The 23,598-nt window shown below is 39.9% G+C and overlaps 1 protein-coding gene across 3 annotated transcripts in view; it reads left to right on the forward strand.

The window, feature by feature from the left end:
• Positions 1-23,598, forward strand: part of PAX5 (paired box 5) — a 185,620-nt gene that overhangs the window by 48,281 nt on the left and 113,741 nt on the right. For all 3 annotated transcript variants that reach the window (XM_026073256.1, XM_026073257.1, XM_026073258.1), the window contains exon 6: positions 15,180-15,355. In XM_026073256.1, the coding sequence (XP_025929041.1) occupies positions 15,180-15,355 (176 nt within the window). The remainder of the gene's footprint in view (positions 1-15,179; positions 15,356-23,598) is intronic.

Here is a 23,598-nt window from a genome sequence, read left to right on the forward strand (position 1 = left end):
TTATGGCATCTGTCTCCACTCCCTGAGAGAAGGCAATGAGGGGTTTCACATTGATTGCCGCTCCAGCCAACAGCGGCTGAGAGAGAGACCATAATTAATGACTTTATTTGCTGGAGCACCGCTGAGAACAATTGAGTTTGTTATGGTAACAACTGATGCCAGCTTTCCTAGAGGCACAAGGGAGGTGTTTTAGTGTGGAGTCCAGCAGCCAGGAACTGGGCAGTTTACCAGATGATCCACATGCACGGGGAGCGCCTGGCAGATGAAGTGTCAATAAAGCTTGAGTGATTCAGGCTTGCACTGATGAAACTAGAGTAAAGGATGAGGGCTAGTGTGAGGCATGGCCTTCCAGGACACATGCTCACAAGTTTCATTATTACGATGCTTTTTAACCACGCTTGGGTATCTAGTGATCATGGGAGAGCAGACTCCAGTTCATTAGTTTTTCTGTATATGTGGTCAGGATTGCCACAAGACCTTCAGAAAACATACATGCTTGTATTTTATGTAGCAAGCTTCCATCTTTTCCTATCCCGTGGCAGTAAGGGTAATGTAACCCTTTCCTCCCTCATTTCCTGTCACCCCACAGTTAATGCATTTGTGTTTATTATGTAATGGTAAGAAGTTAACTTCATAAAACATAAGTTTTCTTCCTTTCTTTCCTGGTCTTTGCTCTTTCAAAGATCTCACTAAGAAGCAGACTGGTACAAACCAGTAATTTTTGTGCATTGGGGCATAATTCTTTTTTATTGGGGCTAACTTTACCCAAGAAATGGAAGGGTGGTCTTAGCTTTATAGATTATTTCTTAGCTAAGAATCCATAACTGTATATAAATGTCTATGTATGTGTACATATATGTGCACATATGTATGTAAGCAAAAAATTATTAGGCAGCATGTATATTCAATGTGCCTCCTTTTCCCCTGATAAGAATAAAGTCAAGAAGAAAGTTGGGGAAATAAAACAATGAAAAATTATAATCAAGCCCTCCAAAAGGTTTTGTAACTTTATATTTTCTGAAAAAGTGATTATCTTGTAATTAACTATTAATTGTTCATCAGAAAGCACAAAATTGGAAAAAATGTTCAATTTCTGATGAACAAAATCATTTTTTTCTTCAAAAAGTGATAACTATCCCTAATATTTTTATTTTTGCCAGAAAAGAGAGAGATCCCTGAGGAAAAAAGCCCAATTTTTAAAAAATTTTGTTCTGTAGAAAATTTTAGACCAGAGTTACAAAATGCCTCTCTCATACAGCAAAGAATAATGAAGCCTTGCACAAGTCATAGAAAATAATCACAAAGTTTGCTAAAACCTTACACTCAAGACAATGATATGCTTTAAATGTGTTCTGTTGCCATTGCTGTAAATAGTGGCTTAGCCAATCTTTTGTGTTACATACTTTTGCACTAACAATCAGAAGAATACTTCAGAAAGTATTCTGTGCTATATATAATGCTCTGCACAAGTATGCACAGTAATACAGTATCCTACAGTACAGTAATACAGTACCCTACAAGAAAGAGATTGACTTCCAGGGATGAGTCCAGTACAGGCCACCAGGATGATCAGGGAAGTGGAACTCATGGCATATGAGGAAGGGCTGAGAGAGCTGGGCTTGATCAATCTGGAGAAGTGAAGGTTCGTTTTTTTAAATATTTGTGTATGTTTATATATAGATAGATATGAATATATATATATATTTATATACTTAAACACTAAAATCAGTTTGAACAGGAAAGCTAAAATAATTTTTAATTGAAAATATCAAGATGGAATATTTCAACACATTCAGAACTTTCCCCTCTGGAGTTTTTGAGTCAGTTCTTCAGAAATCATCCTGGCTTGTGAGCAAGTCAGTTTCAATGAATCAACGTTTTTCAATAGAAAAAACATCTTAAAAAATTACCCAGCTGCTACTAATTTACAGCACAGTCAGAATCTTATTCATTGCCATTGACTTCTGTGGCACAGAATGAAACCTGAAGAGATCTATATATGTAACACTGGACATTTGTTCTCAAACCACCATTACGTATTCATAGAAATGATTTGTTTGCAGACAGCTGGCTGTCGTGAAGAAAGAGGGAACATTCAGATACAGCAGTCTTTAAAATTTATTTGCCAAGTTCTATCTGTATTTTTTTTTTTCCTGGCTGAGTTATCCAATTAAATAGAAGGGAAATAAGGGAGTCTAGGAAAACTCCAGCACAGACAGGAACAAAATGGCAATCTCAATTTAGGATGTGGTGGAACTGCTCCCAGTGTGTTTATTTCAGCCAAACTCCTTAATCAAGTTATAAGAACTGAATTGCTTCCCAGATAATTGGCAGAATTCCAGCAACACAGCCCAAGAAGTGTCCGACTCAACACAAACTTTTTCACTCTTAATGAAAGCAGGTTTTGAAATAATGGAAATACATAAAGTGAAATTTTTCCATACTTGCCTTATTATGGTATTCTTGTGATAAGCACAGTGTCAAGGGAATTGTGCTGTAGATTGCTAAGTTTACTACAGGATAAATAATTAATGTTCAGGTGACACTAATTAATTAGAGTAATTAGTAAAGAGCTAGACCATTTTCCCTTAAAAATAAAATCTTGGCTCATTTAGTTTTGTTTTCTATTCAGTGCATCAGAACATTTAAGGTTTATAAGAGAGGCAGAACCATGAAATACAAATATATATTAAAAAGATGTCATTTTTCTTAGATCATTGAATGCTTTTGATCTTATTTTGTTCTGCAGTTTTTAAAAAAGTCAAGAGTGCAGAATTGTGAATGCAGTCAAGATGCCAAAATAGTGGTAATAAAAAGTAACATGATGTTTAACTGTCATTGCAGTTAAACTGACATGATATTTGTTTGTACCCTCGCATGTGTCAGAAACAGCTCTTTCCCCACCGCTCTGCTACCGTCCGTGTCGTTCCACAGGACATGGCCCGTCTGCATTGCATCCTCACACTGTTCACCACAAGAGCTGAACAGTGCAAGAGCAGGTCCCTCTAACAAATGGGGTCTTTAACAAGGACTAATGCTACGGTTACTTGCAAATGACCACATTGTACCAATGTCAACTTTAGATTCATCTCTTTCCACCTGCCCAAGTCTATGGACTGCCCCATATACTTACCCCTCCTGCTTTTCAGTATGAAATGAAGTAGGGATTAGAAATTGTAACAGCTGAATTTAACGTTTAAGACCTGCATGTATTTGACTGATATGGAGTTGTATAAGCAAAGGAGGATGCTGAAGATTGATGAAGTCTGAAAGTGGCCATGTAGAGCCCAGTATCTGAAGTATACAGAGCACATATGTATGCTTGTCCCTTCACGCCAGAACCAAAACCCGTGGATTTTAGTGCACAGGATTTTGCTCTATGAACCACATTTATGAAAAGGATCTCCTGTGCAGTGGACTGGGATGTGTAGGCAGATGGCCAAACCATGGCTGTGAGAGCTAGGGATACTGGAGGAGCCGTGTCCTTACTTCTGGAGGAGTGTGTTAGGGTTGAGGGAAGACAGAGGCTTCCCTGTGTATGCTGGGTTGCATCCAGGAGGTCTGGATACTCCATTGCAGTGTTGTTTTCCGGGGCACTGTTGCTTTGCCTAAGAGATATCTGGTTGTGGCATGAGTAGGAACCTGACAGACCATACCACAGACAGAAAATTGTACCATTAGTCCCTTGGCTGTGGATAGCCCTTGGGACCCAGTTGTAGGCTCAGATTCTGCATTATTTCACTACCCATACTTTGAGCTCACATTTTGAGTTAATGCCAGTGGCTGACTTAAGTGAGATCAAGAAATCACCCCAGCATCTGTCCTTCAGATGCTTGCTTCTGACTGGTGCCTTGGAATTTGATGGAGCTTCTGTGCACACACACACACACACACACACGAGGACAGAGCATAGGGAAACTCCATGCCCCTCTCTTTTTGCTAGTTTGAATAGGCAGATGATGCCCAGCTAGCAATAATGGTAGTGTATTTGGTGGCACTTGACTCCTGAACGTCAGCCTCTTGGTGTCAGGTGCTGTTCAAGTACTGAATAGAAAGGCAGATACAGGCCCTAGAAAGCTTGCAGACTGTGGCAAGCACGAGACAACACAGCTGCATTCAGGCAGACAGAAAAGGTAGCTAAAGGAAAATGAATACACAGATGCAATTTCTGGATATGAGAAGTAAAGAGATTTCTGAGAGGTGAAAACACATATTACACAGCAGTAGAAGATTTTTAAAAATTAGTTTTGCCCAGCTAATGCATATGATTAAAATATATGAAAAATACCTTTAAAATTGCACTTCCTGTAACTTGTAAATATCTATGTTTACATATTATGTTATTTTTTGTAATGCTGAATAGGAATTATTCCTGTATTTTTTTGCTAGTCATGTAAGCTGTTCTGCTGAATTCAATGGAGACATTTCTTTGCTTAGTTGTAAGCATGCGCATTTTCAGGCTTGAGATCACAATTTGTGATTAAATGAAGCTTTATTTAAATTAAGCCCATGAAATGTCTGCAGGTATTAACAGCTTTTTTGTGTGCTGTTTGTGGGTAACAGGATGGAGAGTGTGGGTTGATGCCTTCCACTTGTGGATGATCCACAGCATCTGTCTGGCAGCTTACAGCTGCACAAGCTGCATCCTCCTTAGTGTCTCCATTTCTCTCCATGCATATAGTAAATCCAGCCCTTTCTAGAGGCTGGTGATATTGTTTTGATGTTTTGCCAGGAATTTGCTTTTTAAAAGGAGTAACGTTTCTACTTAGAAGTCCATAGCAATTTTTAGAACCTTTGTCAAAGTTTTTGACACCATGGTAGAGGAAAGTTTTCCTCTTCAGTTATCCTGACTTTGTCAGCAGCCAGCCTGGTGGGGTATGTTACTGCTCTTGGTGCTTTTAAGTTCAACACATCAAGTGGGTGGGATGTGAGCTCTTTGCTATTGTTTTCTCCAGGTAAGTTTCTCAAAAGGTGTTTTGCCAAACATTCAAGGTGATATGTGAAAATTTTGCTTTGCTTGTAAGCTTTGCTTTGCTTTTAAACTTTCATGGAAAGATTAGTTTTGACCAATGTCAATTGGACAGCTTATATTTTTCTCATCGAATGTCAGTTTCTGGGGAGAGCAGAAAGCTGGCAATCTCTGTCTGCTATAACAAAACCTGCAAAACTTCTTTGTGTCACCCAGCATCTAACTTTTATAGGGGTGTGAAATGTCAGTCATCTGTGGTGTTGAAACTTTCCTTGAGCTCCATGAGGTCTGTTTCCACTCTGATGTCCAGTCTGTTTAGCTTTACCAGGATAATAAATGACCTCTTTTAAACTATATTGTTTTATTGAATGGCTACTCCTGTTTACAGAGATCCTTTTGGATTGCTTTTATATTTTGTACTGTTTTTCTTTGGCTGTCAAATTTAGGTCTTTTCTCCCTTCTGCTTCCTCCTTTAGTGCTGTTCTGACAGAACCTTATTCATATATTTGCCAGGGACCTTTATACTGACAGCCTGGTGTGAAGGGTTTCTTGGGCACTTGACCTCCATCTAGCTCTGCAGTGTGTGTCACACTTTCCAGGCTACCAAATGTTTGGAGAAAAAGAAGGAAGCTTTGCCCTTCTCATTTTATTGCTCTTGTCATTCAGTGGTATGTGCACACCTGGACAGTAACAACTGTCCATCTTACACAGTACTTCTCTCTAGACTTCCTACTGACATAAGCCCTCAGCACAGCAGTATTTTTCAAAGTTACAAATCATCTTTCCATCAGTCGTAATAGGAGGCCAGTCTGGCACGTCCAAAGGTAAGAAGATCACAATTTCATCTTAGACGTGCTCTTTTCTATATTACCCAAACATACATAGAAATGTCTTTTTTATAAAAAAGGATGGAAAAATGTGTTATAACATGATATCGAAGTAGGTATAAGCAATGTTAAAATACCTTAGATGACCTTATAACAGCCATTTAAAAATCACTTTCAACTGAGAGTACATGAAATAATGTGCACGTCTCTGTAGTTTGCTGCCAAACACATCTTATAAAAATGAACTAGGAAAAAAATCAATTTCTCATAATCATTTATTAATAAACTAGTCATGACTGTTATTTTATTTGAAGAGTTACTAGATTTATATCTTCCCTTAAATACTAAAGAAATCAAAAAAATATTAACCCCATTCATAACATGATGTTGCAGCTTGGCTTAGAGGTCTTGCTGTCTTGGGCATACTGCCCAGTGGGCTTGTTCACTCGCTGCAATCACCCAGGACTTGTGTGTTGCTGAGTGAAATCATACTGTGCTGTGCTTTGCGAAGGAGGAGGGTGGGAGCGTCAATGAGTCCACCCCTTTTTACTCAGCCTCTTTGTTTTCAATCTTTTTCTCTCTAGTTCTGAATTCTCTCCCAGAGGGTGAGGAAGAAAGGTATCATTGACATTGTTTTGGCTGCTTTTTAGAAATAAAACTGTATCACAAGAGCAATCACGAAAAACACACCAACTCTAACAGTCCTTCCAACCCCCATCGCTCAAAAATCCCATGAGCACTTCCCTCTTCCCGTCTGCTTTCAGGATTGACTGACTCAGTAGCCATGGTGGTAGCATATGGTGGCTTCTCTTGTGCCCACCAAGTAGAGCGCTCTGTAGAGGTTAAAGGAATGCAGACCTGTGATAATTTGATCAACAACCCATAGTGTTCAGAAAAGGTGGTCTCCAGCATATGAAGAATCCTGATGGCTAAAGGAGTAGGCACTTTTAGACAAAGAGCTTTGCCTCTGCCCCCAAAGAAGTGTAAATGAAGGTCCAGAGATCCCACAGGGAGCCTGGCTCCCCTCTGCCTAGCTCAGTTCTAGCCACAGCCCCATTGAAGAGCAAACCAAGTCCACGTCTGTTCTAGCCTGCATGGGTCCTTGATGGTCTATTCATCCGCACAGGTATAGCACTGCAATTCTTCTTCTGACCTAAGTGGAAACTTCCAGAGAGGTGGGGACTATCAGCTTAGCCAGGCAAGGAGTGTTCAAGGCAGAGACAACAGCAAGTGTATGTTGCTTGTGCAAAACTCGGGGTTTGAGCATGCTCAGGCCTGCTCACAGAGCCCTTACAGGTGCACAAACAATGCTGCTCCACTCAGTGGCGCTATTTACACAAGCGTTTGTTCAGATAGAGAGGCTGTTAGGATAACAGGAGTTAGCCCTATAAGGATGTGAGGGTCCCACAGCTCCTCACCTGACCATTCTGAATGCAAGCACTGGGTGGGGAGTCAGCTGCAGGACTTCGTCAACATGAGCTAATAGGTATGTAACAAAACTTCTGTATGGCTGCTGCAGCATTAAAATCACAACAAGGGAGGAGATGGCCTGTAATCTCCTGGACTGTTAGATACATAAAACCCCCTCTTTTGCTGATGCCCTTAATCAGCTTAGTGGTTCACAGTTTTGCAGCTAAGGGGTTCTCCCCTGCGTGCATAACAGTGCTGCAGAACAGCACCTCCAGCTGTCCTAGAGAGCTGTGACAAATGCTCTCATAGTGGAGAGGAGCACCATTATTTCTCAGGAAAGACCAGAGGTGGCCATTTGATAATAAAAGTACTAATCGCTTTGCTGCAGAGCATTTTAGTAAGAGCGACACTGACAGGCATATGACACAGCTCCAATCCTCCTTTTTTTCATTTCTTCCATCTCCTGGAACCATTGCAAAATGCAGTACTGGGAATACAAGCACCATACAACAGAGCTTACATATAGGTCATAAGGTTGATGGGCCAGAGGCTTGCTGTGCAAGGCAACGCTACTGTTGAGAAAGGACTGCCATGCTGTTTTGAAAATGCTCCGCCCCATCCCAGGGAAGAAACTACAGTAGCAATGACAGCATACTCAGTCATTCCCAAACAGTCCCTAGCTAATCCCATGTTTTTGGGCATTGTCCATGCTGGTAAACTTGTGTATGGTATGCTGGAGCTTGCAAGATGTGGTCTGCTCTGCAGTCACTGTAGGGCATGTCCATGTTGAGCAGTAGTGTGCAGTGCAGAGACCCTGCAACTGACAGCAACAAACTGGTACAGCTGGGCAGAGTGCAGCACTATGTGAGGATTTGTAGCTGAGAGCCCAGATGATACAGCTTGATTCACAGCACCTTGAACTGACTGAACAAACCCTGACAAGAGATGGAGATTATTCCTGGCTGCACACCAGTGCTTGTGGCTGGGGGGGGTGAGCACTGATGGAACCAAAGTGGAGACATGCTCCTGAGTGCACACGAGGAATTAATTTGTTTGCAGTAACTTACTGTAACATGAAGTGAAACAGGCCACTTTGCACTCACTGTGCCAGCTGTGTCCATTCTGGAAGGTGGAATATAAGAGTTCATACATCTATTTAAGACTTACTGACCTCTAGGCATGAGTGTGCCCTTGGCTCCAACTGTTCCTCATCACAGTTGCAAGAGCAAAGGACAGGACTGAGGCCAGACTGGAGGGTGTTTGTGACAGTGGGGGTGACCTCAGGGTGACCGTGCATCTAAAATAATACAAAATGTGGGAAATAGCTAAATAACACCAGCAATCTCCCACTAAAGTGCAGGTACTGTGAGCTGTGACCTTCCTAGCTCACCCACTCCCAGCCCTAGCTCTGCTGGATTTCCAAATGTGCTGGGCAGTATTCAGCCTGGGGCTTGTCCCCAGAAAAATGTATGAATGTATCTAAGGGCCTAGTTCAGCCTGCAGCTTATACTGTGCCTGAAGGTAGGAGTGTGAAAATGTCATAATTCAGTCTTTTCATACCTATGTGACCAAATAAGGCCCAGGATGCTGGACACAGTGGGCACAGAAGCCAGAGCGGAGCTGACCAGATGGCAGAGAATTGTAACTGCCAGGTCTCTCTATTTTTTTACAGTCATTCTGACCGTAAGATCAGTAAAATATCTGTATAAATGCAATGCTAAGATGGGAGTGTTTAGCAAAAATTCCCTGAGTTTTTACAAGCTTGGACACAAGACAATACATTGCAGTAGACAGATGCTGATCTCTGTGTCTCCAAGAAGAGCAGAACTGGTCCAAGTATATCTAACAGGTCAAGCTTTGAAATGAAGAAGCAATAAGCCGCTGAAATGGTACTATCACCAAAACATGATTGATCAATTGAATTCTATCAGAGACAGTGGGCAGTGAGATTAACTCAGGCCTGATGGGTTCAATGAGTTAAAGCATGATGTTCATTTCAGCTTCATTTCACCAGTCTTTGCTTGTGAAATTGGTCAATCAATAGAGGTTGAAGATCATATATATATATATATCGGTGACCATCTTATAGGGAATATAATCTAGTGTAGTCAGCTCCTGACTCCAGCTGCCTTCAGTGGGTAATGGAGACAGAGCAGAGACTCTATCAGTGCCATCAAAATGGCCTGATATCTTTTCCAAATGAAAAGTATTTTTGGATCTCTGTTGATTTATCTTTTTTTTCCTCTTTCTCACTTTGATCTGTGGCAAAACCCATACCCATCTTTGTGAAATGTAGTGATTTCTCTCGAAAATATTTGTGCGATGATCAGCTATATACACTTCAAAATATAAAGCTTCTTTTTAGTGACACTGTCCTTTAAAAAAAAAAAAAGAGTGTTCAGAAAACTCAAATAGTGTAAATGTAGAGATCTCTCCTACTGTATGTGATTCTGAAGCCAATGGTTTACTAGGAAGAGCAAGAAGCTGCTTGTTGCCAGATGCACACAGTCCTTAGAAAGTGGTATGAAAATGCAGTTTACATTTTAAACAAAGCCTTCCAAATGGTAATTAAACAAAGTCTTTATCTTCTCTGGACTAATTTACAGGCATGATACAAGGAAACAAATCACCTTTTTGCCTCCTGGTAATATTTCATTTGCTTCATAATGTTTTAAACGTAGTGAATAACATCCTTCCTAATTAGCCAGCATCTCCCTGTAAGGTGGAGTAATTAGGTATGATGCCAGGTAATGAAGTTGGACAGTACAAATTAGAGACAGAAACCATGTCCTTTATGAATATGGGCTGTTCATGCTATTGGTTATTTATTTCCTTGATTAACCCTGTAAAACCATGTTGTTAAAAAAAACCCCAAAACATAAAAACCTAAAACCAGGAGATTGCCTTTTCTGCAGAATAGAATCACTTTAGACAAATATTCCAGAGAGATGTGTCCTTTATGGTACATCATTATTATTAATAACACTGGAAGTATTATTCCAGTTGAATTTAAGCATGGCACCAATTTATCAGTTGCTATCACCTGGCTTAGATCCTTAGGGCTACACTTATTCTGTCCCATACTATTCCATAGTGCTACTTCATAATGAAATAATTAAATGTGCTATTTTCCCTCTCTGAATAATTAAAAAAAAAAAAAAAACAAGCTGAAGTTGATCTTTTTCTTTTACTTCAGTGTTTTTACTGATATTTTTATAATTTGTCTTTTTTAACACTAAGCTTTAGGATTTTTAAAAATGCTCTGGTTTTTTATGAGAACTATGAGGGTTTTATGAGGGTTATTTGTTCTCCTTAATTAGATCCATAGTTTTAGAAGTGAGTAAATAAAACACTATTTTAAAACAAGGGAGTTAAATGGTGAGTATTGTTAAAAATCTGTTTTAGACATATTTAGCAATTCCATGTTTCCTATTGTTTCAGAAAACATGCCAAAGGCATGTATTTAACTATAAAAGTGTATTACCAAAAAAAAGATCACGATTTATCAAATTCCTTAAATGAAACTTGCCATTTGTTCCTGTCTCCACAAAATAACTTCCTCTTGAATAACTAAGACCTGGTATTTCTGAATGATATCCACACAGTTCAGCCAGCCTTTTGTCAGCAAGATCTGTACAAGTTATCTCTTCTCAGAAGTGGATCTGTTTTTTGCTTCCCTCTTTCTAGACTATTCAGACTTTTACTAACTGTGGGGAATCCTTTGCTAGTATGTAATATTAGCATTATATTAGCCTTCAGCTATCTGAAGTCATGCCACTTTCTTTAGAATGGTGCCCCATTTCTATTGTTAAATCATAAGTCATTTTTCTAGGTAAAACATCAACATGAAAGAGATTGTTCATGTTGCTCACAATTCATAGTGAGAAGAGACTTGTTTTTTTTTCTTGCAAATGCCCAGTAGTAAATACGGAACAGGAGAGGATGTTCATGGGAATATTCCCTATATAAAGATGTACCCAAACACCATGAGTTCCTGAACTATGAATCACAGGCTGGATTATGACCTGAGCTTTGTGCTCACATGAAAGAATCCTAAGCAGTATCTGGACCTGGAGGCAGGTTATGTGGGAATGGCTCATGTCAGATCAATGGAAAGGCTAGTGAAGCAGCAGCACTGCCCAATGGAGCAGATCCAGAACATGTTGGGACTTGGTGCTGGTATAGGTCAGGAGGAACATACTCCCTCCTTGGAGTAAGGGCAAATCTGAATGCATGGGCTGCAGAGAGATCCCTGTGAGGCACAGTGCTTCGGGCATCATGTTAGGAGGGAAGTACATTATATCTGAGAAAGCTGTGATCTAAGGGCACGTTCTTGTCCTGTCTATATAATCTGCTAGAGATAAAGGACGAAACATTTATTTGAGAAGAATGTCCTCTTTTGCATTAAGGAGAATATTTTATCTGCATTCTTCATTAGCATTTCTGGAAAGATGCCATTGGACTGGAAACTAATTGTTTTGCAGAGTAGGTATGCACATTCGTAGTGCTACTGTCAACAAAACATAACCCTCCTAGGTGGATGCATTGATTTTATGAAAAATGTTTTTACCACTCCCTGGAGCCTATTTATAACCCATACTGTTTCAAACCTGCCAACGGTGTTTTAATTATCGAAGATGTTCTAGTGTATTCAAACAATGCATAATGCTAATGGTAATTATCTCACATTTATATAATATCTAGCAGCCAAATGCATCTCAAAGACCTTTATGAACTTTTAGATGTCATGTGCAGCATACAGAAAGCCCTTTACTTGTGTAGTGAAATCTGGCACTTAGTTGTTGGAGTTAGTGAGTTTGGAAGAGAAAGTGAAAAAGAACTGAGCATCCCTTTGTTCATAGGATACAGAGAGAGAGAAGAAGAGGGAGAGAAAAAGGGCAAGTGAGGTGCAGTTCTCAAACTAGGATGTCCTGGACAGTGACAGGTCATCCTAATAGTTTCAGAACTTCATCATTTCTGCCCAGGTACATCCCTGACAGCAAACCATATATGCATTACTCCTTCATTTCAGAAAAATCAAGCTGTGTCAGGAATCACCTTCGAAAGACTGATCCTGTCACAGAGATGTGGAGATCTTACAAATACAGATGTGAAAATAGTCTCATAGTGTTGGGAAACAGCCCTCTCCGATTTGCTATGCAGGCTCCACTTTCCGCAGGCATATCAAATCCTGGTCTTGAATTTCAAAATCCTCCAAAACTCCCCCACTATCTTCATTTGATTCCATCCCTTACTATACTGCCCAGTGGTGCCTGTGCTTGGTTCCAGCAAGGCAGCCATCCCGGATTATCCTCTGGCTTGCTTCTGAATTTCTCTGATACTGCCTTTATGTATGGATTTCTCTTGCAGAAGAGCCTACATGGAGATCCTCTTCTTTTCCTATTATTTCTTAAGACACTCCAGTGGCAGGTCCTGCAGGGGGTCACCTGCCTGGAGTTCATTAGAAGGAAGGACAGTCAGGAGTGGATTTGACTGAGTCAGAAATGCTGTCATTTGATAGTATCCCTGTCCCATGCCTTTCCTAAGTCTCTTAAACTGCCTGCTTCTTAAGCAGAGATGACAGAGCACAGCACCTAGTATGAAGGTGTCCTGAGCCTGACACAGTGGTGTCTGTCACTTAATGAAGCTGCTAACATTAGAGTCAATATTTGTTTGGCTCAATCTTCTCCAAATGTATTTGCAAGAAAAAATTCCAGAGCTGTGCTCAGTGCAAACATTCCATAACACAAGTGTTGCGGGTAAAACATGAATCTGCTGCACCATATTTAAATACGATCAGATTTCATTGCACCTGGTCTTTGGCTGTATAAACAATGCATAAACAATATTGGAGTCACGGAGAACATTTTCCAGGTTGTACTGTATCTTGCATCATTTTACTCCCTTTCATCACTCCCTTTAGAACAAAATTGTGTAAAGCTTTAACTTTGATGCCAAATAGTGAATAACATTAGTTTAACCTGAGATTTAAAGCCAGCATTTCTATGCTCCAGAGATCGTGTCTCCCTGGCCTTTTGCTACCATGCAGCTAGGAACCAGAATTTTAATTTTATAAGCCATGCTTGACTAAACCCAGCACTAGGTCTACTAGATAATATTTGATTTGGAATAGTAAAAAAAGATTTAAAGATACACTGCTTTCTTATATCCCTTTGTATCATTTCACACCTCTGCACACATGCTTAGACTTTCTATTCAGAGGACAAGTTCAGATTTTTTTTCCACCATGGAATAAATTGAACCTAGCACTCTACAAAAGCTTACATTGTCTGTTCTTGGTTTTAATTACATGAATTTGTCCAAACAGGTAAATATAAAGCTGATGTGACCTAAATTATTGAGCTAAAATTTAGAATGATGTTTCCTGCACTAATTACCTGTTCAGTGTCAGCAGTTTGTTGCAGAGATTGACCTAGCTTTTAAAAAGTATTTCTATTTGTTGGCTCCTCAGTTTGAGAGGATCTTAAAGGAGCCTTGTTTTCTCATTATTGTTACACAGCAATTTCTGGAAAATGCAGCTGTTTTGAATAATGACTACCCAAATCGGTAGCCATTTGTAAAAAATCTTGCCTACTGGGCATCACTCATGTTACTGATGGCCAGCGCATTTTTGGGGACAGGACTGGTATCTGCAGCAAGAGGGCATTTTTGCACAGATCTCCTTTGTTACTTTTCACCAAAAAATTTGATGCAGAATCCACTGTAAAAGAACTGAGTGCTGTTATTCATCTGTAAAGTACTTAGACAAAAAGCCACAGGAACATTAATGATAATCTTATTGTTAAGTATACATTTAATTTATGCGCCTCAAAACTGTACTGGCATTGAGATTTTATTTTTGAAACATTTCATCCCCCTATCTAATGCAATGTTGGCATCTGGAAAAAAATCTCCGAATATTTACTGTTGTTCTTAGAGTTCCACCTCCTGGAGTCCTGGGAATATTGCAGACCTCAGCCTTCATCACAGAAAAGATATGTTTCTAGCATTGACAGTTGAAGGAATAGGTAGAAAACAATTGTGAATCTGCAAAAAACCAAATTGAAATAAGCCCCCATGTTGCAAGGTTTTTTTAAGTGCCAATCTAAACATTTTTCAAACTGGTACTGGGGGTACATTTTCTGAGGAAGTGGGCAGTGACACTAATGAGTTTTGCTAAATCTCTGCCAAAAGGAGAGAGCTAGAAAATGCAGCCTTTCATCATGCCTATAAAATGAAGAAGTGTGAAGTGAAATTATAATGAGGTGGTATTGTGAGCCAGGAGGATGCATCAGGCCAGGCCTTGTCAGGCCAGTGTGTTGATGAGTCTGAGTCCCAGGGTCAGCCCATCTTGGTGCAACTGCGATTAGACAGCCCCCATGTTTCGGGAATTGTCTGGACAGTGCTGCAGCTACAGGTGGTCCTGAATTAGGAGTCCCTGTTTCCTGACATAAGCACATTATAGTGCAGAGCTTAACATAGCATAGGAGTTGAGTGCTTCTGGACAGCAGTAATACCTACACTGTGCTGGGAGGATGGGGATGAAGCATATGGACAGTGACTAGGAAAAGCAGGTCTGCTGTAGCTGATTCAGATCAGCTGTTACTCTAGCATCAGGTGGTGTACTTATCTTCCAGTGTCTTCCAGGATCTAGACCATTACTGGTTCAGAAGTGTTGTCATAAAAGTGCTGTGAGCCTACATGTGACCATTACCCTTTGTCCTGCCTTAAAATTATAGGTGAAATCATTGATGGAAAATTGCCGTAAGGATTGGCTATAATGTAAGAAAGTATAATGGATCAGCACATCTTCTGGAAATATGTATCTTGCTCTTAACTGCCTCTCAAAGAGTCTTTTCATCTTTTCAGCATACTGATACCCACATCTATTCAAAGGATAACGTGAAACACCACTTTTTCGGTTTTGTCATTGTAATGCTTATTTATTCTGTGCTCTTTGTCCTCTTTGAAAGGTATTCAGGAGTCTCCAGTACCAAATGGGCATTCTCTCCCGGGTAGAGATTTTCTTCGGAAACAGATGCGAGGAGACCTTTTCACTCAGCAGCAATTAGAAGTGTTGGACCGAGTCTTCGAGAGGCAACATTATTCTGACATTTTCACAACAACTGAACCCATCAAACCAGAGCAGGTACTACTGAAAACATTCAAAATTTCTCAGATGTGCTTTCTGGTGGCAGAGGTCTCCTTGCTGGAAACCACCAAACTCTTAGTGCTCAGAATCTCTGTACGAAAACATGGCAAAGCAGGCATTGTATAAAGCTCTTCAACTAAGTGCATGGAAGTCCTGAAAGAATGAATTTTAAAAAATGAAGGAAATCAGCTGCTGTGTAAACATTAGCAAGTGTTTGGGTATGAAATTACACCTGATCTAGGCCAGTTATATCAAATGAGTGCTTAAAGAGTACCACAGCTTCTGATGCTTTTGTTAAATCAAAGGTAGGCTATGCAGCTAGTGAGAAGCAGATTTGCAAAACTCTACACCTAATTTTGGTTCATAGTTAGTATGATTGTGCACACAAATTAGATTTTTGTATCCAGAAATGGCTTATTAGGCATGTAATTGGCCATTTGCTGAGAGAAACACCCAATTAGTATGTGAAGGTAAATTAATTGCACCTACAAATTAGCAGTGTATTTCAGAAGGATCTGGCACTAATTTTCTGGAAAGTTCCATTCCTATTTCACAGACATACTACAGAAACACATGCAAAAATTGGTTAGTTTTGTCTCTGTTCTCTAAGTTCTTGTTGTTCTAAAGCCTCAGCCTTTAGGTTTAGCCATGGGAGGTAGAAAATAAAATAATGCTAACAGTTTCAATATAGGTCTAACTTGCTGCATTTTCTATATTTAACAATATATTTGGTTATATTGTTAATCTTCAGTGTTCCTAATATTAGACCTGATTCTTAGCATGGTGTATGGGCTTCCAAAACTAGAAACACTGATTTTCCTTGGAGGAATCTGTGTATTTGAGGATCACTGGAAGATATCAGGAACATAGCAGCCTACTATTTTCGTGACTTCAGAAGGCAGGAATATGTATTGGCAGAACTTTTTTGAAAGATTAATGCTTATGCTGAAAATCATACAGTAGAGTAGAAATCCCACATACCTTTAAGCCCATGTCCCTCTTCTGTTATTTAATTCCTAGAGTCATAGAGTAATTTGTCTTTCACCTGGTTATTCATCAAATATTGGAGTAAAAGTTTGTGCTGTTTTTGTGATTTTCCTGGTTTGCATTTGTGAGAAACTCTACAAATCTGAGCTCAAATTGGAAAAAGAAGGGGACAATGCTGAGATCAATGTGAATTTTTTTCAAACCTCATTAGGAAAGTCAAACAAGTAGCATCTCTGAAAGGTGAAATGGCCTTCACATACCACTAGATGGTGATTATCCCATCCCTAATACCAGTGATATTGGAGAGGACAGGCACAGTACCAGCTCCTACAGTAAGCTCTTTCAGTATTGGTCACATAGAAGTTGTGTGGTGTTAGAGCTGTCCCTGTTTAACTTTCATGTCCCAGAAAAGCAATTACAAAGAGAACCACGATGGAAAAGGATCATTTCTTTGCTATATGTATTCTAAAGTTTGTGAGTTATGTGGAGTTTTAGTTCAAAGGACATAGTCCAGCAATGAATGTAGATAGATAAACTTTTTTTGGTTTAATAAGAAGAACAGAAGAATTAATACACAAAGTTTCTGAAGCATCCTGATTGACAAATATGGGCTATTCAGCAGTTGGTGGAAAGCAAGTATCTTCCTGTATCTAAACAAGCAGCTTTAACTAGAGTAGCTAAGTATCCAGAGAATGTAGATTGGAGATATGCCCCCCATTAATTTGGTAATCAGGGTGTTCTTGATGCTCTGAGATGCTAAACAGATGCTGAGAAATGTGATATCAGGAGCTGTGAAAGTTGAGAGCTGGGAAAGCAGAGTTGTCTTGCCTAGGCATTCATAAGTTTAATTACAAATGGAGTTTGCCAGTTATTTGCTTTTACATAGATTGGTGCATTCTCTGCTGGGCAATGGTTAAGGACTTGTGGTTATTCGGGATTAGCCTGTGCTTTTCAGTGACATTTACTGTGGAATTTTCACAAACATGAACAAGTGTAATTCATATGAATAGTTCTGATACACAAAGATATGATATGAATGCCACTGCTTACAGAAGCAGTCCTATTTTGCCCCTTTGAAAGTGAAGAAAAATTGTCATGAAACTGATTGAAATGGAAAATCTGCCTGGATCAATTAGTAAGGCCAAAGAAATCAGTTAGAATGAAAATACTGAAAACATTACTTAAGTGACTTGAAAGATCACATGCAACCAGGTGACATAGTAAACATAAGAACTGCACCCAGAATCTTAGGATGTCCAGAATGTCAATGAATTCAGAAGGTAGTGTATTAAGAGCAAAGTTAGTAATGGATATATGAAATACTTATCCATTCCTGCAGAGGAAAATAGGAATACATTATTCCTCTCTGTAAAGACGAGGTGTGGGGAGCAGTCTCATATGAGCTGCTTGTCCCTTGCTTATATATCACATTAGAAACGTGGTCTAGTTTCAGCAAGCTGAATATTGCTAATTTTACTCAGGCAAAAAACCTTCTTGAAGTCACTGAGCTGTTCCTCTAAGGAGGGCTCCTGGTATTCTACCAGAAGAGTTATGATTCTCTGGACATTAGAACAAGGAATTCCATTTTTCTCCCTGTTTTACTCCTCCTTTCTAATTCTTCCTCTTTGCTTGTGAGCTGGGAACATTGCTCAAAGGCAGTGGAGATTCCTCAGTGGCTGAGACTGGAAAGGCATAGAGCAGGATAAGGGAGAGATTTTTTTATTCGTGCCTTGATCATGGTGAGTTGTGGCATAGGGGCACAAGGTCCTTCTACATGGGTAAGCATTTTGCAGTCTAGAAGTGCTCTGTCCCCAGCTGAAGACTAGCTCCTGTTGCCTGAATTCCTCCTTATGCATTTTCTGGAGAGTGTTGGGGCTTGCCTGCTGGATAATGTACATTTCCCCTCACACAGGTAGACATGTTGATGGGCCACGTCAAAGTGCTTGCTCATCAGCGTCAAACCTTTTACTTTGAGTGCTTCCAGTGCTTCCTTTACTCTTTTATCTTTAATGTCTTTGTTCCTCAGTTCTCATCCTTAGATAACCCCTAAGTTATCTCTTGCCTCAAAACCTGCTGTGTTCTTGAGAAACATTACTTGAGTTTTCGCATCTACTGTGAGTGATGACTATATCTGTAGAGAAGCCCACAGGGAAAGGAACACTTGTCTTTGGAGAAGAGCTTACATGATGCTTAAAGAGAAGGCAACCACTGCACAGTGACAGGAAAATAAAATATCAGATAGTCATTCATTCAGAAACAGTGTCTATTTTATGTATTGAGTGAGGCAGGGATCCTACTGTGTGTTCATATAATTAAAGATTGTGTCAGACTGTATGCATCAGGGTGCAGAATTAAGGCATTTCCTATTATGTGCTTCATTTTGCAACCTAATGTTCTAGTGACACAGCTATAAATACATATGTGTGTATTCTTAGTGTTGGTATGTAGTGCCTGCACACATAGTGTGTGACAAAAAATTAATGGCAGGTGAATGCTGTGCTTGTTAAGTCAAGCAGCTGGGAGTTGGAAAATCTCAGACTGAAGGTTGGCTGCACAAACTGAATTGTTCTTTTGTGTGTACTTGTTATGGAGGAATAGTATGGGGATAAAAACAAGAATCAAAAAGCACACTGGCCTTCCTCTCTCCTACAAAAACCTGCTAAAAATATTAATTCATGTATAAAATGAATGCCTTTCCATCACAATTGTGCTCTTTTGTGCTCATTTTCTGCAAACAGCCCATGATTGATTTGTACTAGCTGCAAATGTTCACAGAAAACTGATTTCACATATTCCAGGGAACTGATTCTGAAATGCACATAACTGTGCATTTGCACAATCACACTTGCACTCCCATACTTCTAATGACTGATGGTCACCAACACCATAGAGTCCTTTGATCAGCCAGGACAAAGCAGTATGGCTTGAATGTCGCGTAATCCTCAGATCTCAAAGAAGGAAAGCATTCACATTGTCTACCTCTTGGACTAGTAACAGTGCCTGTTTTCCTTTTCATGCTCTTTTGATGTCTTTGGGGACAAGTCTTGTGGTTCCCCACTGTACTAACTGTACAGTGCAGTCCCTGTTGCCAACAAGGAAAGCTGTTTGCTCTACTAGTACAGCCTACTCGAAGACTTACCATGGAGCAAAGCTCTACTTGTTTAAGTAGTGGCTTTCGCCTGCCTGTCCTGATAATTGTGCTGTACAGATATGTTCATGACAGGCCACACTTCTCTGATCTGGCACCTCCCCTAGGCAAAATCTCAGAGTTTGTGTTTGCTGCACAAACAATTCAGTTTTTATTCAGAACTTGTACTTGTCCCATGTCCTGCCTATGCAGAGAACCATTCACTGAGTGGCATAATTTTCTATGCTTAGTCCATTAGGACCATCCAGCTAAAGGAACCGGAGGTATGGTTATACTCAGTGAATCTGTCTGTTTAGGTGTAAGACTGATTGTCCTGAAGTGGCTTCCTGCAGTTCCTGTCAAGTGCTCAGAAAGACAGAGAAGCTCTCCATAGTTCAGTGGGGAAAGACATCCCAGACAGATTTAGCTCGTGGCATCACTTGCATTTCCCTGGCTAGTCCCTAGAAGGCCTCACAGCACATACATGAGTCCAATACCAGTGAAGAGTTTGGCCTTGCCCACACCCAGAATAGGTTGGGCATGGTTTTCAGAGCTGGATGCACACCCCCCGTGTTACCTTGCAGGGGATTTTTTTCCTGCTTTTAGTATGTCATAGTATGTCATAGGGCTGGATTCCCAGGAACAATGTGGAAGAGCTGTATCTTAGTGACTCTGCTACCCAGACCTGCGCAGAGTCTGCCCATATCATGTGGGATTCATTGCACCCTGGTGAATCTACTTTATCCATATGCAAAAATGCCTTGCTTCCAGTATTTTTACCAAGACTCACAGACACATTCTGTGAGCCCATTCCCTCAAACAACCTGATATCCCCTTCTATAGGCCTCTGAATACCTATAGACACTTTCCAGCTGCATACACAGCAGTCTTACCTCCGTGAAACTGCTATATATGTGCACAAACCAACATCCCACCTCAACTCTGCCTCCTTGAGTCTTGCTTAAAATTGCTGTTGCTGCTTCTATTGATTTTGTTCCCTTTAGTAATGCTGGGTCTGATCCACCTCTTGTTTCACTGATCCCTCACTGCCCTTCTAGAATAAAACAGGGTGGAGACGGTGTAGAGACCAGAGGAAATCTATACCCGGGATTTACCACAGAGCGAGGACAGAATGTAACTGCATCTCAGCCTTCCAACCCTGAGGGCATACAACACCTAGTGAGGGTGTGTTTTACTTCAAGGTTGCTCTTCCTTCCCCAAAGAAAAAATGGACTTTGCCAGGGCTGGGCAAGAATGGGACTTTCTTTTCTCCAGAATATCTGTGAATAGTTGATTCAAATGCATTTGTCATTTAAAGTATTGACAAAAGATGTTCCTGGAGAATCAAGATCTGGAAAATAGCTACTAACTCAACTTAAGGCATGAGGAGTTAAAAAATGATGCAGGAAAGCCCTGTCAAAATAGCTAAGAGGAAAGGTTAGGACCCACAGACCGATGTGTTTTTGGTAGCTGTGACAGCTGGAGTAATGCCTTTACAGGGGAAATTTGTGGAATGAAGTTTATGCAACAGAATCAGCTGGACAGAAGAGTCAGTTTATTAATTTCCTCAGAATAAAGAAGAAAATTATTTATGCTGGATTTCTGTCTATAATTGAAATGTAGTCTCTTGCATTTTCAGCTTTACGCATGGGTCCAATCAAATACTCACTGAAGCCAAACGGAATATTTCTATTGACTTCAATAGACTTTGGATCAGGGCCATAATGAGGCATAACTTGATGTGACCAAATTCAGCACTGTGTAGATCAGAGACTTAAGAGAACTGCTTGCTACTAATTGCAGGTAATTCCCAGGCTCTTGCTGATATTTTCCCATTAATTTCAGCTAGAGCTAAACTGAATATCAGTTCTTATATTCATTTCTGAATAGAATGGAGGTATTCTGGGTTTATATAAAAATCAGTAACCTGGCTAACATATACTAATGTTATGACATGCAGTATATGACATGCTGCTAATATTCATGACATGCAGTACAGATAAATCTGGATCCAGAGATAATCTCAGACAGATGAAATCTGGATAACTAATAACTGCCCTCCTCCCCCAAATATCTAGTAAATTGAAAAAAAAGAAAAAATACACAAAGTTAAAAAATGACAATCCTCTATTTTAGAATGAATTGAAATAAAGGAGTTCTCCGAACTGAAGAACAGAGAGATATAAATCCTTTTGAAAATGTTCAGTTTTTACTTTTTATAGCCCAAAATGAGCCAACTTTCAAAGTGGAAAGTTTATTTTTCCATGAAAGAAGATGTGTTGGATAGTGTCCACAGGAATACAGATGGTGAGAGGGCTAAGGGGTATAGTCCTCTTTACAATATTTAGATTTGATCTTCAGAAATAACAGGAAAAAGTCCAAGATGATGCCAAAAGCTATGACTCATTTTTTATGTGATTCATTCACTTACCTCAATATGGCCCTGATTCACTCACTTGAAAAGTGCAGTCATTAGAGAAGCAGAAAGGAGGAATGGACTATGGGACCATATATTTTTTCCTGATCCCTGGGATATGAATAACATGTTGTTATTCCCTAATAGACATGAACTTTGGGCAGACAGTGACTGTGAAGGATTTTCTTATAATATTAAAACAAAAATTTCTCACAAATGCATATATGCTTAGAATGACTATTGCTTGAATTTCATAACCTGCCATTCCAAGGGAAATTTTATCACTCTGAGTCTTGTAATGAGAAATATAGAGCTAATATTTATTGATATTTTACTAAAACTTTACCTTGTCCAATAACAGTGAACTAATTCATGGATATATTTACATGTTCAAAGTCAAATCTCTTCTTGATCTATCACCTGCATAAATGTATTGAGCATGTTAATACAAGTTCTTAGTGATAGCCTGTGCAACGAAAATGTGATAAATGAAAAGTGCATTAAAAAAGAAAAGCTCAACAAATGAAAACAAATGCTAAAATTAAAAAAAAAAAAACAACCTTCAGCACAAATCTGCAACCTCTGCAGACACACCTCTGTGTGTATATGAACGTAAAAATAGATTGTGCGAATCTTGCTCAGTGGCTGACCGGAAAAGTATACTCATAGCAGAGTGCTGTTTGGTAGTCTGGGACTTGATACAATATCCTCTCGATGCTTGGGTGCAGTAATAAGAAGCTATAGGTGGCAATCTGGGACAAACAGAGTACAGAATGAAATGTTGTGTCTGTGACTGAGTTATCCCAACATGCTTTCTTACCTACCTACCAAATCCTGTCTAAATCCACTGGCTCCTGATCCAACACCAACTGTGGCCAACAAAAGACTCCAGGTGACTTCTTATTGGATGAGGCTATGTGATGGCTAACACTTGCTTTTCACTTCTATATCTAGTCTATAAGAGGATTCTGATACTGTGCAGCTTTGTACACTTGAAAGGTTAGTGAGGTGAGGTATTAGCCATCCAGTGTATGGTAAGAGGCCCATGTCCTCCCAGAGAGCAGGCACATTCTCAGTTTTCTTCTTTTATTCATGTGCCCCAATTTTTCTTACCTGTGGAAACTGGTAGATTAGGGCAAGTAGTGGCAGGAATAAACCTGGGGGAAAAAAAAAAGCTTGAAAAATCAGTTCTGTGATTTTTACAGCTGTTCCCCCTTCAACTAAAACTATTTTTGATTCTGTCTGCGGCTTTATTGGTGGGAGGGGAAAAAAGCAGCTCTTAAATCCAGCCAAAGAAAGCACATCAGGAGAGAAAAACCTTCCCGTATTTACTCTCAGTAGACTATTAAACAACACCAGGCTATTAATTTGGCTTTTGAGTCTTCACTAAAACCCATAAAAGCGCACAGTTGTCAAATGGAGTTCATTTTAATTTCCTTTCAATCACAGTAAATTATTCAGGTGATAAATCAGCTGGGGCAGCCTCCTGGCTGTAATAGAAACCCTAATTCCTGGCTAATTATCCAGCCCATTGCTGCCAGCAGATCAATACCATGACAAAATGGAAAGGGCTGAGGGTCTGTGGTGGGCAGGGTGACAGAGTGATGGCAGCTGGGAGCAGTGACGTCCCTGTGACCCCTTCTGAAGTTCAGGGGTCACAGGAGGTTAAATGGTGCAAAGAGGTTCCCTATCACCCCCACCTTTCTTAAG

This window comes from Apteryx rowi, unplaced genomic scaffold (assembly GCF_003343035.1).
Source record: "Apteryx rowi isolate R43461 unplaced genomic scaffold, aptRow1 scaffold_364, whole genome shotgun sequence".
Lineage (NCBI taxonomy): Eukaryota > Metazoa > Chordata > Aves > Apterygiformes > Apterygidae > Apteryx > Apteryx rowi.